This window comes from Dermacentor andersoni, chromosome 11, assembly GCF_023375885.2.
Source record: "Dermacentor andersoni chromosome 11, qqDerAnde1_hic_scaffold, whole genome shotgun sequence".
NCBI lineage: Eukaryota > Metazoa > Arthropoda > Arachnida > Ixodida > Ixodidae > Dermacentor > Dermacentor andersoni.
In genome coordinates, this window is record NC_092824.1 from 54,430,873 (window position 1) to 54,458,621 (window position 27,749).

Here is a 27,749-nt window from a genome sequence, read left to right on the forward strand (position 1 = left end):
ACACTGAAAATGCTGCCATCCTGTCGCCGCTTCATGCCGCATGTCATGCAAAAATCTTTCCCCGCATAAAAGAAGGGGAACAAAGTGCTGCCCTCATCTGGAGAAATTGCGAAGTGCACTTATTTCAAAGCGTTGTCAAAAGCTGGCACTAACAAGCTAAGTAACCGGCGAACATGAGCACGTGTACATGCCGGGCGCTGCCTGACGTCTGACCAGAATGGATATTTTCGCATGTCTGGTGAGCCCCAGTACATGACTGCATAAGTTCAAGAGCAGTGATACAGAGCAGCACATTGATCTTTTTACCAAATTTTGTCGTGCACTTTATAAAAGACAAATATTTTGCATTACTGTCCATATTAAAGAGAGTTATGACATTGTTTTTTGTTAACACAGGGTTACATTAATTTTTTTTTGTGACATTTTTATTTTGTCACTAGTCGGAATATTCAAAAGGGAGTTGCGTTTCTATATGTAGGCTTTGAGACGGAGAGGGTATTTGCAGTTCAGCAAATCTAATGGTGTTATGCTCTGCCTGTTTGTGTTGATTGTGTGATAGACAACCCTTTTTGTGAAGCTGCGACTCTCTCATGCCTGCGTGGATGCACATAAAGAGAGCCAGAAAGGAAATTGGTTGCAGGTCAGCATGTGTAGTTGGTCACAAAAGCTTACAGTACACAAGTTTTGTGAAGAATGTGAATATCTGCTCTGTTAAGGCATTGTATTTCTAATTTAAAGGGCCCCTGAAACGGTTCGGACAAATTTTGTAGACGGGTAGGGTACAGCTTAAGTAGAACATTCGCACCACAATTTAAGTGAAGCGTTACGTATTAATGGAGCTACAAGCGATTAGAAGTTACCCTCCTCCCCAGCCATGCTTTTCCTCCTCAACTCGTTCGCCGAGCGAGCGGGGCTAAGCTCCGCCTTCACTGGTCCTGCGTCACGATGCGATGTCACATCGTCCACTTCCGGTTGTTTTAAGCCCGCCCCCGCCCGCGCGAAACCTCTCCGCTAGCCGCTTGGCTGTCGACCCCAAGCGAAAGCTATCGAAGCAGCGTGCGTTGCGAGCATTCTGTCGTAGCGCCGAACGTGTCTGGTATTCCGTTAGCCACAGGCAAGCTGGTCATATCGGCAAATGACTGGAGGCATAAACTCAAGCTGATGAAGGAACTTTGGTGCAGACGTACGTGAGCGGCCTGATGGGTCTGCACGGTCTAGACACTTGTTGGCGCAGCGCTTAACCAGCCAAACACAGCGCTAATATTGCTCTAACCAAGTGTAAAACATTTTAAACATTTATAAAAACAATGTGTTGATGATTACACTCCTGCGAAAAATACGCACCAGCAGCAAAAAAGAATACGCTTCGTTGCTGCTACTGTGTATGGTTGAGCTCTATGCCACCAGGTGGCTGCACCGTGCAGACCATTCACATTTGCCCTTCTGCTCATCTCGGCTCATCCCGTTACGGCACAGTCAAGCGGCCAGACCCTGTCCCCTTGCGCTTACGTTTGCCCTAATACGGGACTCTCGAAACGCTAGTGCGTTAGTAATCTTCCGGTGTAAAGTGACGGCCACAAACGCTCAAATCCTGGCGCCGATCGGATAGCGGCAGTCCGATGCGCAGCAGCCAGTTCGCTCGTACGCTGCCCTGCAGAGAGACACGATGTCGCAGCTTGACATATTGCCAGTCACTACGTTTGCAGTCCACAAGGCAACAAAGTTGAATCATAGTGCTCGCGAAAAGACTGAGACCAGCTCTGACCGCGGAGCTCTCGTCAAAATGGAGTACGTTGTAACACAAGCAGACGACACTTGCTGTGTGCCGGAAGTGCTTTAAGTGTACTGAAAAATTGTTCTTGTGCATTCTCTTTCTGCTACTTTCTCTTTATAAAAACAAATTAACTAACATTCCAACTATTACGAAGATCATTTGTTTACCATAAAGTTAGAAAAATTATCGATCACGCGCCCTGGTCAGCCAATCAGATAGCTCGCCCACGTGACGTCATATGGGTTATTTGCATCATATGGGTAGGGGCGGCTTAAAATTCCGCCGAGCAGTGCGCTGCGATCGACAGCGATGTGCATTTTTAAAACCTTATAATAAATTACACGCTTTACGCAGAGCACTTAGATGTGTCAATTAATGATCAGAAGGACCTACTCTAACGACTCAGTACGTTTGTAGAAAATCGCCAAAATCGTTTCAGGGTCCCTTTAACGAATTGTGGTGTTGAGTGCAAAGGCTACTACTTTTTCACTAAAACTTTAAATTTGAAGCTATGTTTCCAGGTTTTGCACGAATTCTGCTTTTTTACAAATTGTCCTGTCTATGTAGCATTCTGAAGCTGGGAATACTTCATGGGCTGAAATGCTTAGCCTTCCCAATAGGTGCTTTCTTTGCTGCTTTGTTAGGGTCATTAGCATAATAGATGTCTGTCTATGTTGCTGGCATATCTCAAATAGTGAAGCGACTGAATAACTTAAGTGAAATTAAGTTTGGTCTGGAGAGCTATAATGGAAGGCTGTGTATAGACAAGTTCAATTTGTTTGTCAGTCATGAAATGGTTAATGTGTAGGTCCTGTATGTTGTTATTGTTATTCAGGGGACCGTGGCAAATTCAGTGGTGCATTTCTGACATTTTTTTGAAAGGGTGGATGTAAGGCGGATATTCACCATATTCTGCCAAACATGAATAGAAGTGCAAAAAATGCAGCAACAGTATTTTATGTTCAACGGGTGCATGAGTGAATGGTGCTGATAATTCTCAGAATTTTCCCTGGCATTCTGGGAACCACAAGTCGAGTGCCTTGGCCATGGTTTCTACGATCAGGGAAAACCTGAAATTTTTAGGGAATTTTTTAGTTGTGGGAAACACAATGCAGGAACTGAAAATTTTCACCCTTGTTGCTTTGAAATGGGGAAATTGGTGCCTATATATAGACCGTCTTATTCAGGGCGCCATCATTTTGCGATCACAGCGCCGTCTATCGTGCGGCGCTATGCTGGTACGTGGGATTGCGATGGAGGGTGCACAGCGAACATGCTGTTGATGACGAGTGTCGAGTTGTTTGGATTGGGAAACTTCTTAGCGTGTTGTCACTAAGCTTTTTGCTTCGATATAGCCGCAATATCGAACGGCGGCAGGCCCAGAGGGGCTCCTGCAGCTCTGCCCATGATCGAAATAGGAGGCGAGTCGAGTCTCAACATTGTTGATACGTAATGTATACATGTAACGTATGATTGAATGTCTAGCTTTGAACTCTGTTATTTATTTGAAGTACCTTACAGGCTCGTAGGGCATAGTGTAAGAGGGGTGGGGGGGCGAAAAATCCCAACAGTGCATACACAACCAGGAGAAAAATCTATAATACATGGTAAATAAAATTTGTGCACATAATAGTAGTAAAGAAGAGGGGACTAAGTGATGTGGAAATAACAAGAATATGGTACATAGGTTAAAAGCACACGATAACGTAAAAAGCGCATGGCGCATGAATTAGTGCACAATTCATAGCAAATGTAAAAAAGAAAATGGGAGGGGGGGGGGAACGAAATGCTTAACTTCGAAATATGAACTGAAACATGAATATGAAACACGCTAAACGACGGCTTCAGTGAAATGTGTAATAAGTTGATGATGGAATGTATCAGGAATATACCTGTTAAGCTATCACTCAGGTGACAAAAATCAGACGTGTTTCAGTGTGCCATGCAGTGTGCCGCACTAGCGAACATCCCCATCCAGGCAACTGCGAAGCTCAGAGGAAACACGTTTTGCTAGTTTTCGTGCTCCTAAAATTTTCGCGGTACGATTTTCTAAACATTGTTTATCTGGCACCCAGGCATCAAGCTTTACAAAATAAAGAACTGTAATATAACTCGAATGAACAGGCTGTTAAGATGGATAAAATGAGCTTATGATAGTATAAGGCTGCGGATATGCCACACTCAGTCGCATGCGACGCGTTGAAACATTATGTGCACTCTTAGGTCTCGAATGGTGCCTGTGCGTGCAAGGGCACCTCACGTACTCGAGAGAGCTGGAAAAACGAACTATTCTTTGCAACAGCAACTTTATTTTCTGCAGTAATAGACCGTGCAATGAGCGGCTTTGACAGCTTGCCGGCGAGATTCGGAAGCACGGTAGAGCCCATGTGAAATAGCACCAGCCGGCACATGGTAGGCACGGCTTTGGGTACAGAATGGAAGAGTACACACTTTAATTTCTTAGTTGGCACGTACTGTTTTCATAATATATCCTCGGTCAACTACCACCAGGACGTTGGTTGCCAAGCATGATGATCTTGGAACACGTTTGAACAGAAAGTTTAATATGCTTGCACGAAGAAATAGTTAACTTCATCCATTCGCAATAGTTGACCGACTCGAATACGCACCTTTCTTTCATATCCCAGTTTGACCATGGCTGCTTAATTCCGATTTTGTCGATGAGCTCTAAATGGAAACTAAACCTTCCGAAAGTACACGCGATGGTACCAAGTCCTTTCTGTTAATGCTGGCAATACAAAGCGGACGCTTCTCTGCTGTTGCAGCGGTGGTGTCCACGAAGTCGCCGCAGCTGAAGATGCACTTCATGCTTGCTTCCGAAAGTTACTTTTGCAGCCGAGTACAGCAGAGTGGCATCCCATCGACCTTGAGTCATCTGACACTGCAGAAATCCCAGACAGAACACATTAGAATCCACACTAATTCGCAATTAAACCACTACCTTTCCAAGCTGCTGCTGGGAGGAAATGGAATCTGCACATACCAGTGTGAGGAGGAGAGCAGCGCAGCGTGCTGGTTTGAGGCTACGTTGCTCCTTGCCGATAAAACGGTCTCTGCAGGGGTAATGGCGAAGCTAGTGTTGGAGAAAGGAGGGAAGTTTAACAGAACCTTTAAATTGAACTAAACGTTTAACAAAGTGGAAACTTCACAAGTGAATCGAGAGTACCAGAGTACTCCAAAAAGCATGGATCACCAGAAGGCTTCATAATAGAATGCAATGAATAAACCAAGCCCTCACCACATGATATCAGATTGATGGTACATGAACATCAAGGTCACAAAAGAATTAATCAGCAGCATCACCCCGAGACCAATATTAAGCTCACAGCAGGTTTGAGTAGTCCAAAAATGGGACAAGAAATATGAACTTCACGCTATTTTAGCTTTTTCTTTTTCGAGTGCTTGCTTGGCGGTGCTGATTATTGGAAAACTAATTGATAAATATTCGGTGTTTTGAATACCAAGTATTCAATTTTGCATTGAACAGAGATACGTTCGATTCATTGTTCAATATTTGAGAATCTTTGCACACCTATACTTTTCTGTTACCCCTCAAGGCACTGTACTTTAGTGTCATGTTAGCTTTAACACTTTAGCATGTGCGACCATTACACTGGTTTGTACTGTTGCATAAACTCTGTGACGACAATGCCCGGAAATTTTTTTCAAATCCCAAAAACTTTTGATTTACCTCAATCATGCCATTTCGTCCTCATAAGCTGACTGGTGCGCTTTTTTGTTGCTGTTTTACAGATTCGATGGGAGAAGAATATAACGCTAGGAGAGCCTCCTGGGTTTTTGCATTCCTGGTGGTGGTAAGTACCTGCTACTTGCTTTGCTTTTAAGGCCCCCTCGATGGAATGGTCATAAGAGAGTTTTAGGTTGTCATAATTGTATTAGTGCTTTCGGAATACCAGTTTACTGGAGAGATATATGGCAGCGACAATGCTGGTAGCGATATCTGATGATGCAGAGTAACCATAGAGCATGCATAGCTAATACTGAAGTGACTTGCATGTTCTGCTTGACTGCCAGTGTAAGCCGTTGGGAGTGAAATAAGTCCCTTGCGGTACTTTTATGATGTTCCTCTAACAATAACACTGACGCGACACGTCTTTTTCAAATGCACTGTTGTTAGACAAATCTTCACAAGAGGTCACGGCTTCTACTGTCAGCGGCTTCAGTAACCCAGTAATCTATATATGGCAAGAAGATTGTGGGCAAGCTAAATCTCTCAAGTTGTTGCTTGTTGGTGGGTATGAGTGAAAGTTCAACGTACATGAATACCATTGAGTGCAAGTAGGCGTCAGTTCTAGTGTGAACGCAGATGAATACCGTTGAGCGCATGTGGGTGTGAGCGAACGTGTTAGTGTGGACGCGGATGAAAACGGTTTGGTGAGAGGGCGTCAGTGCTAGCTTGTGAATGCAAATTAAGACTTAAGTGCGAGTGGGCGTTCTAGAGTGTGGACGCGGATGAAGACCGTTCAGTACGAGCGGGCCTCGGTGAACGTGAGTACGAGAGTGTGAACGCGGATGAAGACTATTGAGTGCGAGTGGGCGTGAGGGAACGTGAGTGCTAGTTAACGCTAATGAATACCGTTGCGTGCAAATGTGCGTGAGGAAACGTGCTAGAGTATAAACGCGGATGAATCCCGTTGAGTGCGAGTGGGCGTCAATGAACGCGACTGCTAGAGTGTGAACGTGGATGAAGGCCGTTGAGTGCGAGTAGGCGTGAGTGAACGTGAGTGCTAGTCGAACGCGAATGAATACCGTTGAGTGCGAGTGTGCATTAGTGAACGTTAGTGCTAGGTTGTGAACGCGGGTGAAGACCGTTCAGTGCCAGTGGGCATCAGTGAACGTAAGTGCTGTGTGACCGCGGATGAAGACCGTTGAATGCAAGTGGGCGTGAGTGAATACGAGTGCTAGTTGAACGGGAACGAATACCGTTGACTGCAAGTGGGCATCAGAGAACGTCAGTGCTAGAGTGAACGCGAATGAATACCGTTGAGTGCGAGCGGGCGTTAGTGAAAGTGAGTGCCAGAGTGTGAACACTAATGAATACCGTTGAGTGCAAGTGGTCGTCAGTGAACGTGAGTGCTTGAGTGCGGACGCGGATGAAGACCTTTGAGTGCGAGTGGGCGTGAGTAAACGTGAGTGCTAGTTGAACGCGAATACCGTTGAGTGCAACCGGGCATGAGTAGCGTGCTAGAGTGTAAACGCGGATGAATACCATTGAAAGCGAGTGGGCGTGAGTGAACGGGAGTGCATGAGTGTGAACTCGGATCAATACCGTTGAGTGCGGACGCGGATGAAGACCGTTGAGTGCGAGTGGGCGTGAGTAAACGTGAGTGCTAGTTGAATGCGAATACCGTTGAGTGCAAGCGGGCATGAGTAACGTGCTAGAGTAAACGCGGATGAATACCGTTGAAAGCGAGTGGGCGTGAGTGAACGCGACTGGTAGAGTGTAGACACCGATGGAGACCCATTGAGTGCAAGTGGGCGTCAGTGAACGTGAAGTGCGAGTGTGAACGCGGATGAATGCCGTTGAATGGAAGCGGGCATCAGTGAACGGGAGTGCAAGAGTGAACGGCGGGTGAGCACCGTTGAGTGCGAGTGGGCGCCAGTGAACGTGAGTGCTAGTGTGAACGCGGATGAAGACCGTTGAGTGCGAGGGGGCGTGAATGAACGTGAGCGCTAGTGTGAACGCGGATGAAGACCGTTGAGTGCGAGGGGGCGTGAATGAACGTGAGCGCTAGTGTGAACGCGGATGAAGACCGTTGAGTGCGAGGGGGCGTGAGTGAACGTGAGTACTAGCTTGTGAACGAAAATTAAGAGCGGGAAGTACGAGTGGGCTTCATGCACAATAAGAGGAAATGAACACGTTTTTCGCTTTATAGATACAGCATTGGAAATCAACTGGTGCCTGTAGAGTTACTTAGAAGTGGACACGGGTGTTCAAGCATGGTGGTACGTTTCGCCGCAGGAGGTCGCCCCCCGTGATTGTTTCGTTTCACTTCCAATTTAAAAATAATTCCTTATTTAAGGGGCAAAGTTATGGTCGTTTCTATCATTTCCATCGTCGCCATAATCTCAAAACATTCCGGGCGGTTGTCGGTCCCTTTAAGCGCATCTCTTGGTGCTGCGGAAGGTACTGGATATATATCTGGTCGGGGTATCCGAATTTGCTATGTAAATGATTCTTTCTACCAAGGCGTTCTACGTTTGTTCCTTAGAGACCGTGTTTCTTAAATTTGAACCGCTGTATATGCATATGCGTTGCCGGGGCTAAGACCAACCGCGGCTGTATGTCTCGAGCGGATTAAATCGTCGATTGAGCAATTTTATACTGATAAATCGCGAGTAATTTAAAAAAAATGCGAATGGAGATGACTGCCTTTCCCAGTGTCGTTATCGCCGAATAGGGCTTCTATTTGTGACGAAGATTCCATCTGATTCGAGTTTCACTGGCAAAAAAATAAAAATCATAATTAACGAAAGACCAATCACCCTGCTGCTTTCTGCGCGCCGCCGCGCTTTTCTTCTTCTTTTTTTTTTTATGCACGCTACTGTGACAAACCTAACCCGGCGTTGCTCCTTCGTCCTGGTCTAGTTACGACGTGATGGTTTTCGCGGACCGGGCGTCCTCAGTTTTCCTTACATTCTGGCGACCCTCTTTTCTTTTTTTTCTTTTTTTTTTTTTTTGCCCCGTAATTGTTCTCTGGTTGCGTTGGCGCCGCTTTTTTCGGCGGCCAGGCACGAGCGGGTGGTACATGCGCGGCGGCTGGCAGACGAAACGGGCACACGCATCGCGCATGCGCAGACGACCTCCGTCGACGCCTTCGCGTCTCGCCTTCGATACGCGTGGAAAAAGAAAGGCGTGACCTGCCTGCATGAGAGATCTGGTTTTGCTAGTTTGCCTGCACTTTGGGAGTGATCATTCTTGGCTCAGGTGTGCCTTGTTTTCAGGGAAATTCGGCAGTGGGCTAGTCGGTTGAGTATAATTTACGTTGTCAAACGTGGCTGGTGTTTAAGGACGGGCTGCGTGAACTCCGACACCATTGTGGCCTCTAGTGAGCGCTGGGACATCTCGCGCTGTGTACCAAATGCGAGTGCGAGCTCAGTTTTTGAGCGGACGGATGTGCGTAAGTCGTGCAATCGAAGGAACGGGGAGGTCGAAGCTTTTGCGATATATTAACGTTGCCCGTGATGGCGCATGGGTTGGCGCACGTCCCTTAACTCTGAGCAGAAAAGGGATTAGCTTTAATTATTCGGTGACAATCAATGGCGTCGGTGGGCTCGCAAAGCCGCCTTTGCCCAAGCGATGGAGCCACACATAATCACGTTTCTGAAAAAGCAGCAGCCGTGCTTGGTGTCCTGTTCTCGTGTGCTTGCTGTGGTCTTGACCTCTCGTTTTTTGTTTTTTTCGTGCACTAATTTAAGCATGTTTTGGGGAATTGAGGGCATTCGCACATACGGAGAGACGAAAGAAAGGAGAAGGGCAATGGGGCTAACATAACAGAAATGCCGTTTGCTACCCTATATTCTGTGGGGACTAGACAAGATAAAATATTAGAGGAGAGAGATAGGGGCGATCGCAGTCGTTCGCAGCACAGGTCAAATAAAAGGGGCTCTGAAACACTTCTCTCACCACTCAGAATGAAAGTACGTCGCCTCACAAGTTTGCCGCAGAAAAAAATTTTTTTTTTCGAATCCTTCATGTATAAGCGGAGCTAGACGTAGTTATCCAACAGATGAGCGGCCCCCTTTGTCTGTCCGTCTGTCTGTCTGTCCGTCCGTCCGTCCGTCTGTCTGTTCGTGTCTACTAGAGCGCTGAATCTACACGCACGAGATGGCAAGAGGGCAGGCATCCTAAACCGCGCAAGAGGGCAGGCAAGGTCCCGCCCAAACGTTGAGCGTCTCGGGGGAGAGAGAGGACTCGTCGCGGCACACCGTGGCCACCGAGTACACTGTACCGTGGCAGCCGCGGTATCTACGTCACGCAGCACGCCGCTGCCATCTCGGAGACCACGTACGTCACACGCAGCTACGGCGCAACCATAGCGCAGCTGTCGTGTGTGGAACGCCAGGGCAAAGATGAAGCGACTTTTTCTGTTTTTTTTTTCGATTTCGCAGACGTATACAGGTTTTTCATTTATTTAACTCGTAATTAGTAATAGCATTACTGAGAATGTTCAAGCGACCCACGAAATCAGCCAATAGCTGTTGGTTGGCTTCGCTGCTTGCGATGACGCTGCATGACGACATCGTGGAGGCGAGAGCAAGCGATCTTTTAATGCTTTTGAACACGAGATTATAAGCTCCCTGCTGCATGTAGTGCGATATTTGGCTCGCGTGTTCACAGGAGCGTCGTTAACAGATCGGCAACGTTTTCTTACTATGTTAAAGAATTGTTTCAGGGCCCCTTCAAACACTTGTCGGTGCTAAAGTCGTTTGTGCTGTTGTGTTATCCTTTAGAATTAGAACAGTTCATTCGTTGCCCTCTGCTGCGACGGCCTGTGAGGTCAGTATTCACGATTTTATATACTAACGTCCTTGCTTCCGTCAGAGCAGTTCAGCGCATGCGCGCAGAGAAAAGGCGAAATTATTCTGGGGGACGTTGGTTGATATTTGAAAAATATTCATTCGCGGAAATCTTAGAAAGTTAGAGCTCTCCAGTAATAAAGCTCTAGGTTCCTGGACAGTTTTGTTAGATCAGTAAAACTTAACTGACACTCAAGTTTGATGGCATACATTTTTTTTTAGTGCAATGGAAAGCTTACCGGTCAGTGTGTCTAATCATGAAGTGCTAACGCGGAAAACGCCGTAGAAAGTTCATCTGAATTTTTTAAATCTGCATCGAGGATGTAGTCGTTCGCCGGAAACATGCTGAAAACGGTGATAGGTGAGCGCGTTAGCGATTATACGCCGGCATTAGTGGGATGCAGACGGCAAGTGTGGCTGTAGCGGTGAGAAAGTATGATTTTTTTTTTATCAGGTCGATGTTCCTGCGATTCATGATTTCCGAATTGTTAAGGCATTTCTTCGATAATAGCTACGTGTTTTCGTGGTTTCCTGTCCAGCTGCTTTGGTATTTAACCAGTCAAAACGAAACCAATCGGATCGAAAACGAAACGACGCCTTTACACGTGATACGGAGTTCAGCGTGTTGCCGAAGCCATGCGTGCGCTTTTGATTTCGGAAGCATAGAATAAAGCGCGAGTCTCTAATAATATACGAACTGCAATTTTAAGGAATCATTACGCTGTGCTTAATAACAGTCGACTTACGTACAGTAGTCTCACAGAATACATCCGAAGTACCAAGATTTCACCGCCAGGAATCGCCACTTACTGGTTTTTGAGACTTTCTTTCCCAGTTTAAAATTATAATACCTACTTAAATCGCCGAACAGCGTGCTGGATTCTATCAGTATAAATTATGGCCATTTCATTTGCACCAACGTCTCGCAACACATTCTAGCCAGTTGTCAGTACCTTTAATAAAAAAAAAAAAAAACAGCGAAATCGTTCGGGAACGTAGAAAATTAACACAAAGCTCGCACTTACCGAAGGTAATCTGAAGTGGATCTTTTTCGTATATGAAATCCTAATTGATAACTGTTTCTTGGAGAGATTCGTTTTTTTAACTGCGGTGCGGTGCCCATTCAGTTACACATGGCCTCCGAGATTGCGGGTGTGTTCGATCTCCGAGGCCATTCTTTAAATAGGATCGAGCGGACGCCCGCCGAAAAAACGTGCTAAGCGTCTCGCGCGCATCACGTCCCGCATTTCTCGGTACACGGTTAGCGGCGACTTCGAAAATAAGTTGTTCATTAGCAAGAAACTGTTCGTAAAAATAATTACACTGTATCAACAACGGGAGTTGGTTCCACGCCATTACAAATACACTACAGCCCGCAGCCACAAGCAGTCTGTACTAAATGCGCGGATGCGGCAATATCATAACTTGGAATAGTACGTTATTTTAACGTTGCATTTAGAAAATAGTATTTTAATGTGATGACATTATAATAAGCCGACTCCACCGACATTGTAAGTATCCGTCTGTCGAAAATATGGGCTGCTCCAGAGGGCAGTGCAGTTGTACAATGCGGATTGCTTCAGATGTGTACTACAAGCAAACATATGCACTGAGGCCCGTTGGAAATCTTGTTTATGCACTGGGGTTGTTGCAAAGTGCCGTCCAGGGAACGTTCTGCCGCAAGAATTTTCAGAATGGCTTTAATAGCAAGCGAGATGGACGCAAAATAAATGCTGAGGCAATGTTGCGAGAAGTAGAGTTACTCTCCTCGCTGCAGAGGCTCTCTCTCCCGTCGACTCGCCCAGCGTCCGGAAGCAATATTCCTGCTCTGCTTTCTCATTGGAGGCGAGGGCGCACGTGACGCGTACGTCATGATCCCCGGCATCCTGTTTTCTATATTTGGCTCCCTCCCCCGTTCCGTAGTAGGCGGCGGACTTTATCCGCTGACCGTGCTAATAGGGAGCTTTAGTTTAGGGGACGCAAGCGGCTTGCGTACGCAAGAACTAGGGGTGACGGTACTGCGCATGCGCAGACCGCTACGTCTACTTGCGTCCTTGGGTTGTTTGGCCGGCTGAAAACATCGCTGCCCCTAAGTGGTGACGTTACCCACGTGACTCTCGCGGTGTAGGAGAACTTACGAGTGGTTTGCGGGTAGATAAACTAATAAATATTTCGCTAAGTGTGGACAGACGTCGTTTTTATATATATTAGAGAGGTTTAGCGTGTCCGGTATTCGGATAAACGCAGTTGGGGCGTTGGGGTGGAGCCATAAACGGGAACGGCCTGCATGGTGCATCCACCTGGCGGCGCAAAGCTCAAACGGACAAAACCAGCTAATATTGCTGTAACCAAGTCTATTCTACTTCGCTGCTGGTGTAAATTTTCGGCACTGGCGTAATTATGTTGCTGCCTAAAATTTATACCCACAGCAAAGTAAAATACACTTGGTTACTGCAATATTAGCTGTTTTTGCCTGTTTGAGCTTTGCGCCACCAGGTGGCTGCACCATGCAGGCCGCTCCCGTTCATGACTCCGCCCCAACGCCCCAGCCTGCGTTTACCCGAATACCGGACACTCTAAACCTCTCTATTAACTGCTTTTAGTAAGAATAGTTTTATGTGCTTTACTTCATATGCTTGATTTCATGTTTTAAAAAATGATAACACAGCAAAGATCAGACATTGATGGCGCTGCGAGCGCATGCGACCTCACTGTGGCTTGCGTTTGGGGCCGCTAACCTATAACGTGTTTGTGCTTGCGTACGCAAACGCAAACGCACCCAAGTGCTAGGGGCGCCAACGCCTTGCGTCCCCTAAACTAAAGCTCTCTAATGAGAGGGTAGCGCCTTAGGGAGGAGAAAAGAAAGCCTGCCGCGGAGGCGGAGCCAGTTGACAAAGTAGGTCGGTTGGAAGAGAGGGAAAGGCGCCGGTTTCTCCGAACCTCGCTGGTTGGACGGAGAGGCGCTGACGTCACGTCGTGGCATGACTGCGGCAGAAAATGGAACCGAAGTCTTAAACGTCACCAGAGACTCGGCATCAATGGCATGACCGTCGAGGAGCGAAAAATGCTGCGCCAACGATTTTCGCAGATAATTCCGTGGACTGTTATCGGCGATGATCTCTGCATATTTTATTTATCTTTTCTCTTGCGCATAAACCTCACAACCTCGACTAGTCGGCGCTACTGGGCCTCTATTGAGAAGCGCCCCAATGTTAAATAGTTGTTTGCGGTGGCGTCGCCTCACAGATTCGCACACGTCGGGTATCATTTCCGGGGAATACTCGTATTTCCCCCTAAATTGTTGCTGAAGCATTCTGTTGCTCTTACTGCATTGGCGCCCTGTCCACTTAATTAAACACGACACTGTTTCTCATCAGCTGGGCCTGTAGCTCGCTTCTTCCCGAGTCGAGCCAGCATTGAGTGGACGCGCCCGTACGCGCGAAGCTCACCGAACTTTATCGCTGTGTGCGTAAGGGGGGGGGGGGGGGCACTCGATTCATCACGCGGCACGTGTCAAAAGAAGGCACGCGAGTAGAAAAATGCGCGATTTAAATTGCGTACAGTGCGGCGCCGGCCTGATACGGGAATTTCTCCTGAAATGAGCAGTTTCACGGGCTGGTGGTTTCTGTATTTCTTGTTTTCGAGGCTGTTGTCACTGAGCGACGCAAGAATACTGAGTGCCAAGCTTCCCTGGATGGCGAGGCCACGCTTACCGAGGTGTTAGCACAAACGCCGATAGCACGCGCGCGCTCCAACGCAAACGGGGAAAGGAGGCGACCGGCGACTTTGTAGTTTGTCCGTTAGGGCAGCAATCGGCGCTGGTGTCGCGGGTGGGAACTTGAGTGTCTCTGGTTTTAGTTAGTTTTGCACGCTCTGTTTCAGAGGGGAAGGCCCGATGACCTTTCGATATTAATTTGCGAAAAAACTACAGAACTCCCTGTTGCGCTGTTTGATGCCCACAGCCGAAGTTCCTTGCAAGAATGTGATACAAATTCGAATGTTCTGCTCCTTGGATACGAAAGAGCCGTTGGAGTGATGTTCTCTTGGTTGGTGGCGCCAGTTGGCCGCTAGGCAGTGTTGTAAGAAACTCGGCGCTAGTCCACAGTACGGGATAACGCATACCGCATGAAAAAGGAACCCGTTTATTGTCTGCAGTGACTTTTGGCGAGGGTTGTGTGTGTGTGTGCCTGCCGAGAGAGCAGCAGGCTTTGTAATGACGTACTGCCTTCTCCCCCTTCCGCAGCGTGTTTTGGGACCTGTACTGCGCGGCGCCTGAGCGGAGGGACACGTGCGAACACTCAAGCGAAGCCAAGGCCTTCCACGACTATGTGAGTACCCCTCTGCGGGGGCCCGCGTATTTCTAAGCGTTACGCTTCCCAAGTTAGTCGTAGTAATTTTCGACTCGTAGTCATGCAACTTCGCGGAAAAGATCAAGTCCCAAACAACTTTTTTACACCCTTACGGATGCTGGTTGGTCTCGTGGCTATCACCGGCCTTACTCTTTTAAAGTTGCAAAAAAGTTTTATTTTATACCGCGGCGGACTCAAAGCTACAGCTGCGATGAGAGAAGTGGTAGTTGAAAACTATTAATTCTTACCGCCTGGTGCGCAGCGTGACGTGAGAGTTTGACGGCAATAGCTATTTACTTCACGCAGTTTTCGCGCCGTCTGTCGCAGCTATCATTATTTTACTTGACACGAAAGGTCACAGAAAGCGTTTCCGTCAACGACTAGTTATCACTTAAAAGGGTGATGTGTTAGTCACGAGACAAGCCAAGCACCCGTTATACACCCGTAAGAGCGTTAAAATGCTTAGCGTTGCGGCGCTGTCTTGTGTCGGACAGTTTCACCACATGGGTTGCCGCTGCAGTGACGAGCCGCACCCTACCTGGTTGCTGGCGTATAAAGCGTCGGCTGTGGCGTAATCGTTAACATGCTGCTTTCTTTTTGTTAAGTCTTGAGGGGTTCGAAAAAATCCGATTGATGGGAGTCGAACCCACGGCCATTAATGTTAATTATGGCGAATTAGGCCATCAATTTCTTCGTAAGAAAGCGTGAAGCCGAGGCGAAGAAGCGTCAGCACGACCTGTGGTGTTAAGGCTAAGTTGTGATGAAGGCACAGTTAATAAGGTAGAATTAAGGCACTCGAACCCACCACCTAAGGTGAGAGATGAACCTACGACGTTTTGTGGGCGAAAACAAGTAATAGGAAGTAACAACGCATTCGAATGAAAATGTCAATGTGGCGAATGTCTCGTGAGTGCGCAGGCTTTCGCATTCGTCCTTTTTAGCGTATGCTAAACTCACTGGCAACTCTTTTTTTCACGATGAAAACCGGCTTGCATTTTAAAAGAACGTTTTCTAAAACGTGTGGTTGAGCAAACCGTCACAAGATATAGCTACTGCCGCCCACATCTCCGGTAGGCCGGCGTTCGTTGAAGGATAATACCAACTAAAGCTCCGCTAAGAAATGGCGGGCTTGGAAGTTCCTGAACGATCTCGTGGCACTGCGTCACAATAGCCTTGAAGCCGAGTTTGGGCACTACGCATGCGTCGACGCAGTTTGTTGGGTGCACGAAGCTTTAGCGCACGCAAGCCTCTTGCGCCCAGATTAACTACAACGAAATTTTAAACATGAAAAGCCTAGTTTCTGACATCGTATATAAAGAGCAGTCTCCGTGCAACATTTTACGCCTGAAATGCCAGTGAATACGCAACGAAAAACTAGCAAAAAAGGAAAATGACCAACCCTTCCGCTACCAGAATATGGCGGTAACCGAAGCTTGTCCTGCGTGCAACTGACCTTCGTCACGGTTAAGTAACCCACCTGTAACGGTGCCGGATTGCTTCGGCCTCCCGTTCCCTCGGCTCGGGATCTTCTCGTTGCTGTCGGATTGCCTGGGCTCGGGTGGCTCTAACGGCTGGATTGGCGCGACGACGGCGAGCCCTTTCACGGGCGTGTTCTCGCCGCCGCTCGTCGAAGGCTGCCCTCCCTCGGGGGAACGCACAACGCGTGGGCGTCCTTTTCGTTTCCCGAGAATGAACAGAACGGAAACGAAGCCGGCGCAGCGCGCGCGATACCCTTTCCCGCCCTTTCCCTCTTTGGCAGAAGCGAAACGAGTATGATTGGCTGCGCGCGTGGTGTGAGCGCGCGCCTATGCAGCTGGAATCCTCGCTAATGACTCACGCTCTGGCGCCTATGCAGCTTTCAACTCATCAAACCGCCCTTTCCGTAGCTGCTTTGCTCTGGGCGCAACTGCTTTTTTTTTCGCGTGACCACGACAACGCCACTTGCGAGCCAATACAAGCTTGGCTTGAAAAATCGACTTACCGCTCGAATCACGCGCAATCCGGAACTTGGAGAACCAGCGCAGCTTCCCGGCATGACCTCCGATATTAAACAGCGCATGTGGAGCGCGCGCTAAAGTTATGCAATGCCATGGCCTGGGATTTACGTCATGCCCTCTAACCACCAGATGCATGCGTGGTCTTAGGTACCATATGAAGGTTGTTCGTAAGTAGTAATTTAGGCAACTACCAATCATATAGCTTTCCAAAGTTCGCACCCTTTGGGGCTTATCTTGGCCGACAACGATAATCGTCATCTGCGTTGCTATCGTTTCCTCTCCGCTCGCTACTGTCTTGTCAAGAATGCTGTGTCACGCTGATAACGCGTACGCCGTTCGTGACTTGGATGTAACGGGAGCGCAGCGTTGAAGGAAAATGTGGTCAAGATGACGATTGTTGTTGTGGGACAACATGTGCCTCAACGGGCGCAAGCCTTTTCAAGAGTGTAAGGGAAATTTCCGTAACTGAAGGCTTTAGTGGAACACTGCAGAGAAAAATTATTTTGAGCTGTAAGCAAATTAGCCGTCTACAAAGCAAATAAAAAACGAAAAAAGAAAATCCCCTCGCGCCACAAAAAGCTCAGCCATAGAAAGCGCGAAAACGAAATAAGGGTGTCGACGCCGCCTTGGAAGTACCCGCACTAGTTTGCTGTGACGTCATGAATTCTTCAGAAGGACAGTCTTGTTGGGCTAGTTCGTCTAAAGTTTTAAATTCCAGATACAGCGCAAAAAATACTCATAAGGAAGATACGAGAGGCGCTTGTCCGCGCCTTTCGTGTCTTCTTTATGTGTATGTATGTATTCTTTTGCGCTGTATTTGGAACATATATATAAAAATGTCATTAATTCTGACTGTGTCCGTTCGGCCCTAGTAATATTTTTGTCGGTAAAGATGGACTACAGTGTATCCTAAGAGAGTCAGAAAACAAAGTTAGCAAGTTCCGATAACATACACGCAGCCACAAAGCCCCAAACGCGATGAAATATTTCGTAATCCGTGACGTCACACTCGTGTACCAGCGCTGCGAGTCTCGGCGCGGTATTCGAAATATGGTACCTTGATCCTCATCTCCTCTTCTAATGATGGACAAGTCGCCGAGAAATTAACGAAATGAGTCTTCGAAGGATTAGTTTATGGGTCGAAATTGATGTAGTGTTGGTCTTAGTGACCCTTTCAGGGTGAAGTGGTGATAAGCGGAAAGCCCATGTTATTTTGCGACATTGCGTGTCGTCTTGCGAGTACGGCGTGCGATTTAAGCCAACGGCGCGTTCGGCGATGTATGTGTCCTCGGTGGCATTCTCTCCCTTGTTGCATTGATTTTTCTTCTTCCCCCGTCCATGATAACCCTGGGCGTCTTTCGGTTACGCTTTTCCTTTTTTTTTCTGTGTTGACATCCTCCTCTCCCTCATCTCTCTCTCTCTCTCGACGCTTATTATTTGCCTATCTATTTCCTCGGGATTCTCGGTGTCGATCTGTCCGTCTCCTTATTTATTTTTTTGCCTTCTACGCCGAGGATGTCGTCATCTCGTTCCTCCGTATTGTCTCTTGATTTGTCGTCTTTGCCTTTTTTGGCGCTTCTTATTCCCCATTTTCTTCCCCACTGCCGACCTCTGCACTGTGCTCTTCATTTCGTGCTTCTTTCCGTCTCTCCCGCTATCTCGTTCTATTTTTATTCTCGCGTCGATCCTCAGTGGTCGACCCGCCGGGCCTCGCACTGCCCGTTTCCCAACCCGCGTGATTCCATATCGTCTCTCTCCCTCCCGCTCGTCGACTGTACTACGCCTTTGCCCTTTGGCGTCGTGATTTTTTTTATTTTAGGGAAGGCGGCGCCCTTCTGTGTGTGCGCGCGTGCCTTTTCTTTTTTCCTTCCCTGTGTGCTTGCGTGCCCTCTCCCCATTTGTCTGAATATATTTAGGCTGCTTTTCTGGCGCGCAGCTATCGGCCTACCGTTTCTTTCTTTTTTTCCGTCTTTTTTCTCTTTCGTTCTTTTTTGTTTCTCCGTGTCTCCCCCGTCCTTGTTATACTGTTCGCTTCTTTCCTGTTTCCTGAAGCTCTTGTTTTGATTCTTTCACGGCGGCGCCCTTTGCTCCTCTTGTACCTATTTATTTTTCCTTCAGCTGCTCTGCTCCCCAAACCGCATCTCTTTCTTTTTGCGTGCCTGTGTGCGCGCGTGTGTGTGTTCGTGTGTGTGTGTGTGTGTCATCACTGTCTCCTTCGCACCCTTCTCCGAAACCGAGGTCTCCCTATCGCCCGCTGACCCTTCCTTCCTTTCTCCTGCGCCCGGATTTTTATTTGTTCGTTCCTCACGTAGCGCCGAGGCTGGGCCTCTCTCACCCTGTTTTTCCTGACTCTCTCACTCGCTGTTTCCTCCTTTCCCCTCACCTTCCTTCCCTAATGTCTCCGCTGTAGTACCTTGCGGGCTGCGCGGCACCCGCTGCCCTCTCCCTCCTCTCTCCCCCTTCCCTCTCCCCCCTGCTCGCTCGCTGCCTTCCAACCGCCTTGTGTTCCGTCGGTCTCGTAGCGGTCGCTGTTTTTCTTTTTTTTTCTCCTTTGAGAGTTTTTGTTCTTTCGTTCCCTTGGCAACCGCGTTTCCTTGGGGCAGCCGCGCGCGTGCGCTCTTCCTTCGCCGGACCGGCGTGTGTGTGTGTGTGTGTGTGTGTGTGTGCGCGCGCGCCTTCCTTCCGTTGTCTCTCGTAACCGTTAAGTGCAACGCTACCTGTACCCAGAGCGGGCACGCTTCAGCCGCGGCGACGGCGATCTCGGGCTTTCTAGAGGCGGTGACGACTTCGAAGGTGGCATACCAAATCAGATTGGGCTGATCGAGCACTCTTTCGAAAGTCGTTATATTTTCGTTGACTTCGCGGTAAGAGGTTGTTGATTGTTACGAGGTCATGTGAGGGTCGAGCGACTTTTTTTTTTTAATTATGCCCCGAGGCCTCCGCGCCGGCAATGTCGTGTGACGTCGGGGATTTCATTGTATGTTTTCGTACTGCGGTGTCTCCTTACGCCATTTCAGAGTAGGGTAAGCAATTGCGCAATCAAACTTCGATATAATGAAACTCGATCTCGCGAAATTTCTTGTTTAATAAGCTTTTTTTGATTACTCGACACAGGCTGGCAATGCTTGTGTCGCACCATATGTCGCATTGGAAACCGACACAACGATGTGCACGCCACATCTCGTCCGATGTAGCGAAATGTGTGTGTACATGAGAGAGAGAGAATGTGGGTAAACAAATATGTCCCAGGAAACCTGTTGCATTCGAAATGCCCAGAAATTTATTTTTCGTATTGCTGCAGTAAACGCATTAACTGCCCATTGCGGTATTTGAATGTTGTGGCCGTTCGACGAAAACGAAGTGGAGCAGCGCTTCTACGTTGCAAGCTCGGCGCCGGCTCTACCAGATGGCGCCAGCTGCTGCGTCTGTTGTCTTTGTGCATCTTCTCTAGTGTGGGAAAGCCTGGACCGACAAGAAATGACGTATTTTTCCGTCTTTAATAAGGATTGTTTTTCGCACGCATGTCTTATGTTTTTTCTCTCGATTTAGCGAACTTATCGACTTAACGAATAACACGTGTGTACGAGGACAGGATTTCAACTCACTTTTCAGTTATTTCGCTGTCAGGTATGTATATGATAACCGGGTAAATAATTAACATTCAGCTTGACAGAATGCGACGAAGGTTTGGCGCTTCAGTTTGTGGAACTTGACTCTCTCGGGCTTTGACTGAGCAGGCTGCCGAGTTTCAAGAACAAAGAAAAAAACCGTTCTCTCTCTTTCTCCTTTGCCCCCCCCCCCCCCCCTTCAACTTATTTTAAGCCTGTTTTGCGCCTGGTTTTGGCGCTGTGAACGGTCACGATTCTTATAACGAAACGTCGTGTATAACGAAACATATTCATGCTGTCGACCATTTGCTTAGAACTGCGTTCGAGCGTTCTAAGCGGAGGTAGATTACACTACTTGGATCATGTACTAGGGAAAAGAAAGGTTAGCGGTAGACGAGTGGCGACGCTTTAGAGATCCCAAATGACGTCATCTATTTTGGCGGCGTTGTGGTGAAAGTCCGCGGGGAGAGAAACCTACGCCGTCGGAGTGCGTCATAATCGCAGGAGTTTACTTAGCCCAAAAGTCGGTGTTGAGCAGACTTTTTTTTTTCTTTGCTTACGACAGAGGCTGACGAGAGTGCCGTCGCCCTTCACGAAGGTGAATTTTGAAGTTTGTTGTCGTTTTTTGAGACAAGAAGCGATATGATGTTGAAATGATCCAAGACGGGAGAGGAGTGCCATCTTACCGTGCCAACTCTCCCCACTTCACGTTTCCGTGCCTTACGAAGTTCGGGCTCGTCTGAGGATTTTACGAATGTTTTGTCTCGTTTTACGAAAAAGTAAATTCGGTTCTTAAAAAGAAGTTTCACTCTCTCATACCCTTGGAAGTCTTCCGATATTGAAAGGACACCAGAGGGGGGGGGGGGGGGGGGGGTTACCTGCATCCAGCAGGTTTATTCAGGCAAACTCCCGAAAGTCGACAACGGCAGAGTCGCACAAATAAAAAAAAAGTTAGTTGTGATCTAAAAACAGTCGGTTGATGTTCAGTTTGTGCTGTTCCAAGTTTGCTTGAGCGCTGCGTCGAAAGGTTAATAAAGTGCGTACGCATCGCACAAAAGGTGTGTACGCGGGGCAAAGGTATGTGCGTGCTATATGCAAATATATATGCCCCCCCCCCCCCCCCCCCCCGCCTATCGGTGGTATTCGCGTAAATTGCAGCGTTCACAGGTTGGCGGTACATGAGCGCTGTCTGACGTCTGTCACGCGGTAACGTATGTTTGAACCAGCTAGACCAGCCACAAGTTGATGCGTTTGAAGCCCGTTTCACGGGAAGGCGATAGCAGCGCCACTGTTCCCCCTGGCGGAGGATTTCAGCGTGCACGCTTTGCTATCTCATGCCCGCCGTTTTTTTCTTCCTCTACATAGTCGTGCTTGCAGCGTTGTTTTGCGTCCGCGCCTGTGCCCTTTCGAATGCCGTTTGTGAGTCGCTCGTAACGGCTTTTTTTTTTCTTTTCTCGGAACAGCGACGCCAAAGTTGTGACGTCACCGCCGGCGTCATTCGCCCATCATTCACGTCAGAGTGATTTGGCTCGCGTTCGGCTTTGGGGATTCGACTGTGCGGCTTCGCGCGGTCCTTCATGTTTCTCCCCCTACCCCCCTTTTTTTTTCTTTCGCCCGTTTTCAGAGGCTTCCCTCCTGTTCTTTTTTTTTTTTTTTCGCCTGCGCGTTTTTTTTTTTTTCTTTTATCTTTTTTCACGGTTGCACGGGTCAAGGCCAGGGCTATGTTTAGAGCGCCGCCAGCCCCCGGGGTTCGCGTCGAACTGCTCCGAAACGGGACCCGTCGACGTCAGCACTTCGCTCTCTGTACGCGCGTTGTTTGCAACAGCAGTTCTCTCTCTCTCTCTCTTGTGCGGCTGTGGCAATGGTGCCATTGCGCAGTCCTGACAGTGTGGCGTTACACACGTGGTGGCTCACGAAATCGAAGCAAGACTTGGGGGAGGGTCGGGGTGGGGGAGGAAGGGGAAGTCCATCGCTAAACTCGCGCGTTGGGCTCGACGACTCCTCCGAGCACCGGTACTGTAGAACTCTGTGCGGAATTTTTTTGTGTCAGAAGCAAGGCAGCTCGCTGCGATCGCGGCCGCACACGAGACGGGGGCGGGGAGGGGGGGGGGGCGGGAACACGGGGTCGTCTTCCCGATTTGAAACTGCATAGGGAAGGCCGGCTCCCGCCACCCCGACCGCGAGAGTGTGCTTTGCCGGCGTGTCGTTTCCAGCGTTCTCCAATGTTCGTGGTCGAAAACTGGAGTATTTCCGTAGTGCACGCACACGCGGAGCCTGCGGTGGTTCTACGCATCGCTTGCACCAAGGTGCGCTGTCGAATAGCTGGTGAAACTGGTGTCATCCTCTTAGAGAGGGAGAGACAAAAAAAAAAAGGAAGAGGAAAGGCAGGGAGTCATCCTCTGAATTCTTTCCGAGTGGATACACCTTGCAACGGGGCCATGAGTTAGTAAGAGGCTACTCGTTTCATTCGTAAATTGCTTCATGTGCCGTAAATTTATTTGTTCAATACTTAAATTTTTAAGACGTTTTCTTAATTCTGAAATCGTTTGGCGGACCGAGTATAGTTAGTTCGTTCGCTATCGCCTTCACAGCCCGATGGGAACAGGAAAAGCTCATGGAAAAGCGTGTGCTAAGGCGTTTTCTCGCGGACCCCGGTAATCGCCAGGGTCGTTTGACAGACGCTGCAGCTAACTGCTAGGGTAATTACAGGAACCAAGAAGCGCCAGCTTGAGTCAAGCGTAACAAACCCCCGTGTCTACGAAGCTCCCTCCTTTCTGTGTGTTCAGTGAAACAAAGGTGCGGGTGTGAGTGCGTGAACCCTTGCCCTCAGAGGCGAGTCCTTCGACAACTTTGGACCCTCCTATTGGGCGAAGGTTGGACGGCAGTTATCGATATGGTCTAGGTATCTAGGGAGGACAGAGGTTTTTTTTTTTTAAGCAGCCGTTTTCGGCTCCTCCGTGTGCTTTGTTTCCAGTCACGCTAGATTGATGAAATGTAACGTTCTCCGCTCTTCATGTAGATATATTGTAAATAAGCCCAGTACTCCTCGTTCTCCATGAGCAACACGTTCCTCCGTTCAACAACGCCCATAGCGTGGATGAATCGGACGGCGGCATGGGCCAGCTGCCAATTTTGGCATGCCCGACCCCAACTCTTACCACGCTGCAGACGACGAACTGAACACAGCCGCGCGGTGTGACAAGAAGCGACCCCTTGCCATCCCGTGCTTTCTTGGGTGATTTCCCTATCGTGCCTCTTCATATATTCAGTTTGAGACAGTTTCAAGATTTCCACGTGACGCTACCTCCTAGTTTTGTTTTTGTTTCTTCCTTCCCTCCATTTGGGCAGTTGCTCTGACCGAGTGACAAGCAAATACTCCCCCTCCTCCCCCCCCCCCCCAAAAGAAAAAAACAATTCGTGCCGCCTTTCACTCTGGCCTCACGCGTTTGTGTTTTTACCTTTCGCAGGGCTTCGTCAATTCCGGTTACGCCGTCAACGGCATCGCAGCGCACGTGAGTAACTTCACTTTTGCTGTCCCCCCTTGTCGGTTCCTACCAAGGAGTTTCCTATAAAAGCCACTAGTGGAAATTGCGACGCTAGTTGCGTTCGTGAGCTCCTTCGAACACGTCAGTTCAGCCGGAATCTGTGCGATCGGTATATGCATGTAGCACACGGATGTGCTCAAAATCTTCGACCTTCTGTCGTCACACGACTTTGTAACTCTGAAAACGGATTATTTTGAACGAAACAACGCGTTGTAAGCCCAAAAAATGCGCGATGATTACGCGTATGCATGGGGTTTTATTGCCTCCATGCATTTGAAAAAGATATATTTCTCGTGGCTCGTTTTTTTTGGACCCGTCGATTATGCTAACCTACTCGCGCAGCAGCGGGAACGGCGTATAGAACGAAAGCGTGGCGGCAAACGAAATTTCTGCCCGTCATTGCATGAAAACTTCGTGAATGAAATCTTCATGAGAGTTTCCGTTTGACTGTGGCGCAGATATCCGCCTGTAGACCACAAAGACTGTTCACGACGTCCACGGAAAACCAATGCTGCAAACTTTAGTAAACATTCAGCATCCTCAGTAATCGGGCATCTTTAGTACTTACTTTTCGGCAGATCATAGTATTTCTTGGGGTTGACGAAGCTACGCCGAGAATATGAGAGGTCCTGGTGGGGAGAATCGGGATTTCAGTTTCTCCTCCGGAAGGTACATTGTTGCCGATTAAAGATAATAATATCAGAGTTCTGGACTTGTCCTCGTGTTCCAGAGGTGGTGGTGGGAAGTCGAACACGCGACCTCGTGCGCAGCAAACTACAATTGCAAACTGAAACACCACGGCGGTCGCACACGAAGCCGGATTGAATTGGATAATCTTGGACGTGCGTCAATTACCGGGCGAGGGAAAAAAAAAGAAAAAAAAAAGATTCCGTTGGCTACTGGGTGTCGAAGCATAGGCCAGGCATTCCTTTCCATCAGGAAATTTCAAAGTGTTTACACGTGTTTGGGCCGTTGTGCCGAAACGTCAGTTTCCCAGGTTTAGTTCTGCGAAGAGGGGCGGGTGGGTGGGGGGCGTTTATCACAGTCTGAGGCAGCCAAACATAACGCTGCTTAAATGGACACTGGCGAGAAACGCAGTCAGTTTAAACTCATAAACTGTACCTTCGCAACCTTATTTAGTAAGCGCTAAAAGGTTGGTTAGAGGAGAAAAGGGTCAAAATTCAATTTCAGAACTTCGGGCCTAAGGGCCAGCGCCGGTACGTCGGTGTGACGTCACGGATTTCCGAGTATTGTATGGTATCTGGGCCACTGGGGGCGGTAGTATAAGTTCTCAGAACTCGCTTGCTTCAGTCGTTGCCTTGTTTGGAATAAACTGTAACCATTTTAAAATCAATTAAGTTTTTGGGCGCGAGGACCACGGTCTGATAAGAGCATGCGGTCTTCCCGCCCCTTTATTTTAGTTTTCACGCATGGGGGACCCCAAAAACGCCGTTGTAGGGGAAAGACTCCGAATTCATCTTGACCACTTGGGCTTCTTTTAACGTGTACAGTATTACCAATTTTTACGTATAAAAATTTAATTAGGGCGGGCAACGCCGTCAGAATCCACAACGCTACGGCGACGAGTTGATGGGTCACCAATCGCCTTTAGATTTTTACGGGATTCTTTTTTTTTTTTTTCGCTTACCAAGCTTCCTATGAAGACAAGATTGGCGTTTATGGCATTGTGGAAAGGTACTTTAATAATCCTGTTCAAGCTATTTTTGACACGCGAGAGCAATAAGGTATCGCTAGCGTGGGAACAGCTGACAGTTGACGTATCACAGAGGCTCGCGTCAGGGTTGCCCGTAAACGAGGGCGTGGTTACCCTACTGGTGCCTCTGAATTCAAAGATAGCGGAAAGGTGAATTAATCTGCGGCGAACAGTGAAATACTGCAGGAGTATTGGCGCATTACGGGCAGGGAACGCCCACAACAAAAAAATTTTCTTTTTGAAAGACAGTAAAGATAGACCTAAAGATAGTCTATGTTAAGAGTCGAATAACCGCAAAAGAAATGTTACTAGCTTGATGGCACGAACCTACCGGCTCGTTTTTTTTTTTCTTTGAGGACGGGTTTCTCACAAAATTCATTCGATCCATAACAAAGTTTTCGCGTCTTTCTTGCTTTATACCGAAGCTGCGCTCGCAGTAGAACTGACGTTCGCGGTGTTTCAGGAAGGGTATAATTTTCCCAGTTGTATCTTTAATGAGCATTAAAACAAATGAAAGGCTGACAGCCCGTTATGGGCCGATTCTCACTCGGTGGTTTCTGTTGGCAATCTCTGGACGTGGCTGCGAGCACCGCAGGGCGTTGAGCCGAATCTCTCCGATACGAACCAACGAAAAATAAAAGGAAGGAAGAAAAGAGAGAGAGAGAGAGAGAGAAAAAAAAAAGGAAAGACAGCGGCCCCGCCGCCGGGAGGCGAGAAAACGGGGCAAGCCGCCGCCGACTCGCGCGCGCGCGGCCGGACTGGTTTCGACGCCCGCCATTCGCCCGTGTCGCCCTCTCCTCGTCTCCCCTCCTCCTCCTCTCGTTATTATTTTTTATTCTGTCTCCCTGCGCGCGCGCGCTCTCTCTCTCCTTCCATCGGCGGGCGACTCGCGGTGGCTGCGCGATTGTTCTTCCGCGCCCGCTACTACTCTTGTCCGCTTCTCTCTCTCTCTCTCTCTCTCTCTCTCTCTCTCTCTCTCCTTGCATTTCTTTCTCTCTGTTTCTCCCCTAGCTCCTTTTTCTCTCTCCTTTGCTGCTGTTTTTCTATCCTCTCTTTTTGTTTTGTCTCTCTCTCTTTCGTTCCCTCTGCAACCCGCTTCTTTATTTTTCTCCTCTAACGGGAGTGACTGCTGGGGGGGGGGTTGCCTATTTGTTCATGCTTGGCCTCCCCTCTGTCGATTTCTTCTCTCTCTTTTGCTTTTCTGCTGCACTTCCCTCCTCTCCAGCGTTTCCCCTCGCCGTCGTACTACAATGTCTCCCCCCCCCCCCCAAATCTCTGCGTCGCCCTACGCTATTGTTTCTTTTTCGCCCGGTCTTTTCTTCGCCGTCGTCTTCCTTTCCCGTTTCTTCTTTCTCGTCTTCTCTGCCGTCGTTATTTTTTTCTTTCGCCCTCTCTCACCCTCCTCGGCTTCTTTTGCTGGCTCGTTCTTTTCTGTTCGCGACGCTTGTTGCTTGAGTGCTCGCGCGCGCCGCCTTTTTTTTTTCCGTACTCCGTATTTCTGGCGTTTCCTCGCTGTTTGGCCACTGCTTGCTTCCTCTCCGCTCTTTCCGGCCATCGCGATTGGATCGCCTGTTGCGCGTGTCTGCCCGCCCCCTTGTGTTCTTTCTCACTCACTCACTCTCTCTCCATCTCTCTTTTTAAATCACTCTTCGTCATTCGCGAATTTGTTGATCCCTATAAGCTTTCTCTGCCGTTTCTCACTTTCTCATGGAGTGTATTCGATAAGATGGAAATAGATGAGCCCTACTGAGCCGGACAGGTGTGGTCCAGTGATGCGCCCGGTTCCTAAACTGCCCCACGTTTGGGCATTGCATTTGCCTACAGGCCTGGCCCGCAGACCACGCGGTAGTGATCGTGTCTGCAAGCTATTGCAATTGTGTGCACTGTGAAAAAAAAAAAAGAAACAGCCGAAAGTTCTCGGGAAAGTTTAGCGTGCCTAAATCGTTGGAGCAGAGAGTCCTGCTTGCCAGGCAAGGAGCACGTCACGGCTCTCATTATCACGTCGTAGGCATACCAGCCATGTCTCCCAAATGTTTTGTAATGTTTACGAATTTGGGCTCGTTTTGCAAAACGTATTTTTGCGAACGTTGCGTCAAGGCTTGTGCACTCTCACAAAAATGTTTCTTCGGTCCCAGACCGTATCCTAGGGAATCTTGGGGTCGTGAAAAGGCGCCAGAACAGTAGCTGCTTTGAGCATGTT

The 27,749-nt window shown here is 48.4% G+C and overlaps 1 protein-coding gene across 29 annotated transcripts in view; it reads left to right on the top strand.

Annotated features, from left to right (window-relative positions):
* Window positions 1-27,749, top strand: part of Ssdp (Sequence-specific single-stranded DNA-binding protein) — a 102,523-nt gene that overhangs the window by 24,558 nt on the left and 50,216 nt on the right. For all 29 annotated transcript variants that reach the window (XM_055064813.2, XM_055064826.2, XM_055064830.2 and 26 more), the window contains exons 3-5: window positions 5,549-5,610; window positions 14,580-14,664; window positions 23,758-23,802. In XM_055064813.2, coding sequence (XP_054920788.1) covers window positions 5,549-5,610; window positions 14,580-14,664; window positions 23,758-23,802 — 192 coding nt within the window. The remainder of the gene's footprint in view (window positions 1-5,548; window positions 5,611-14,579; window positions 14,665-23,757; window positions 23,803-27,749) is intronic.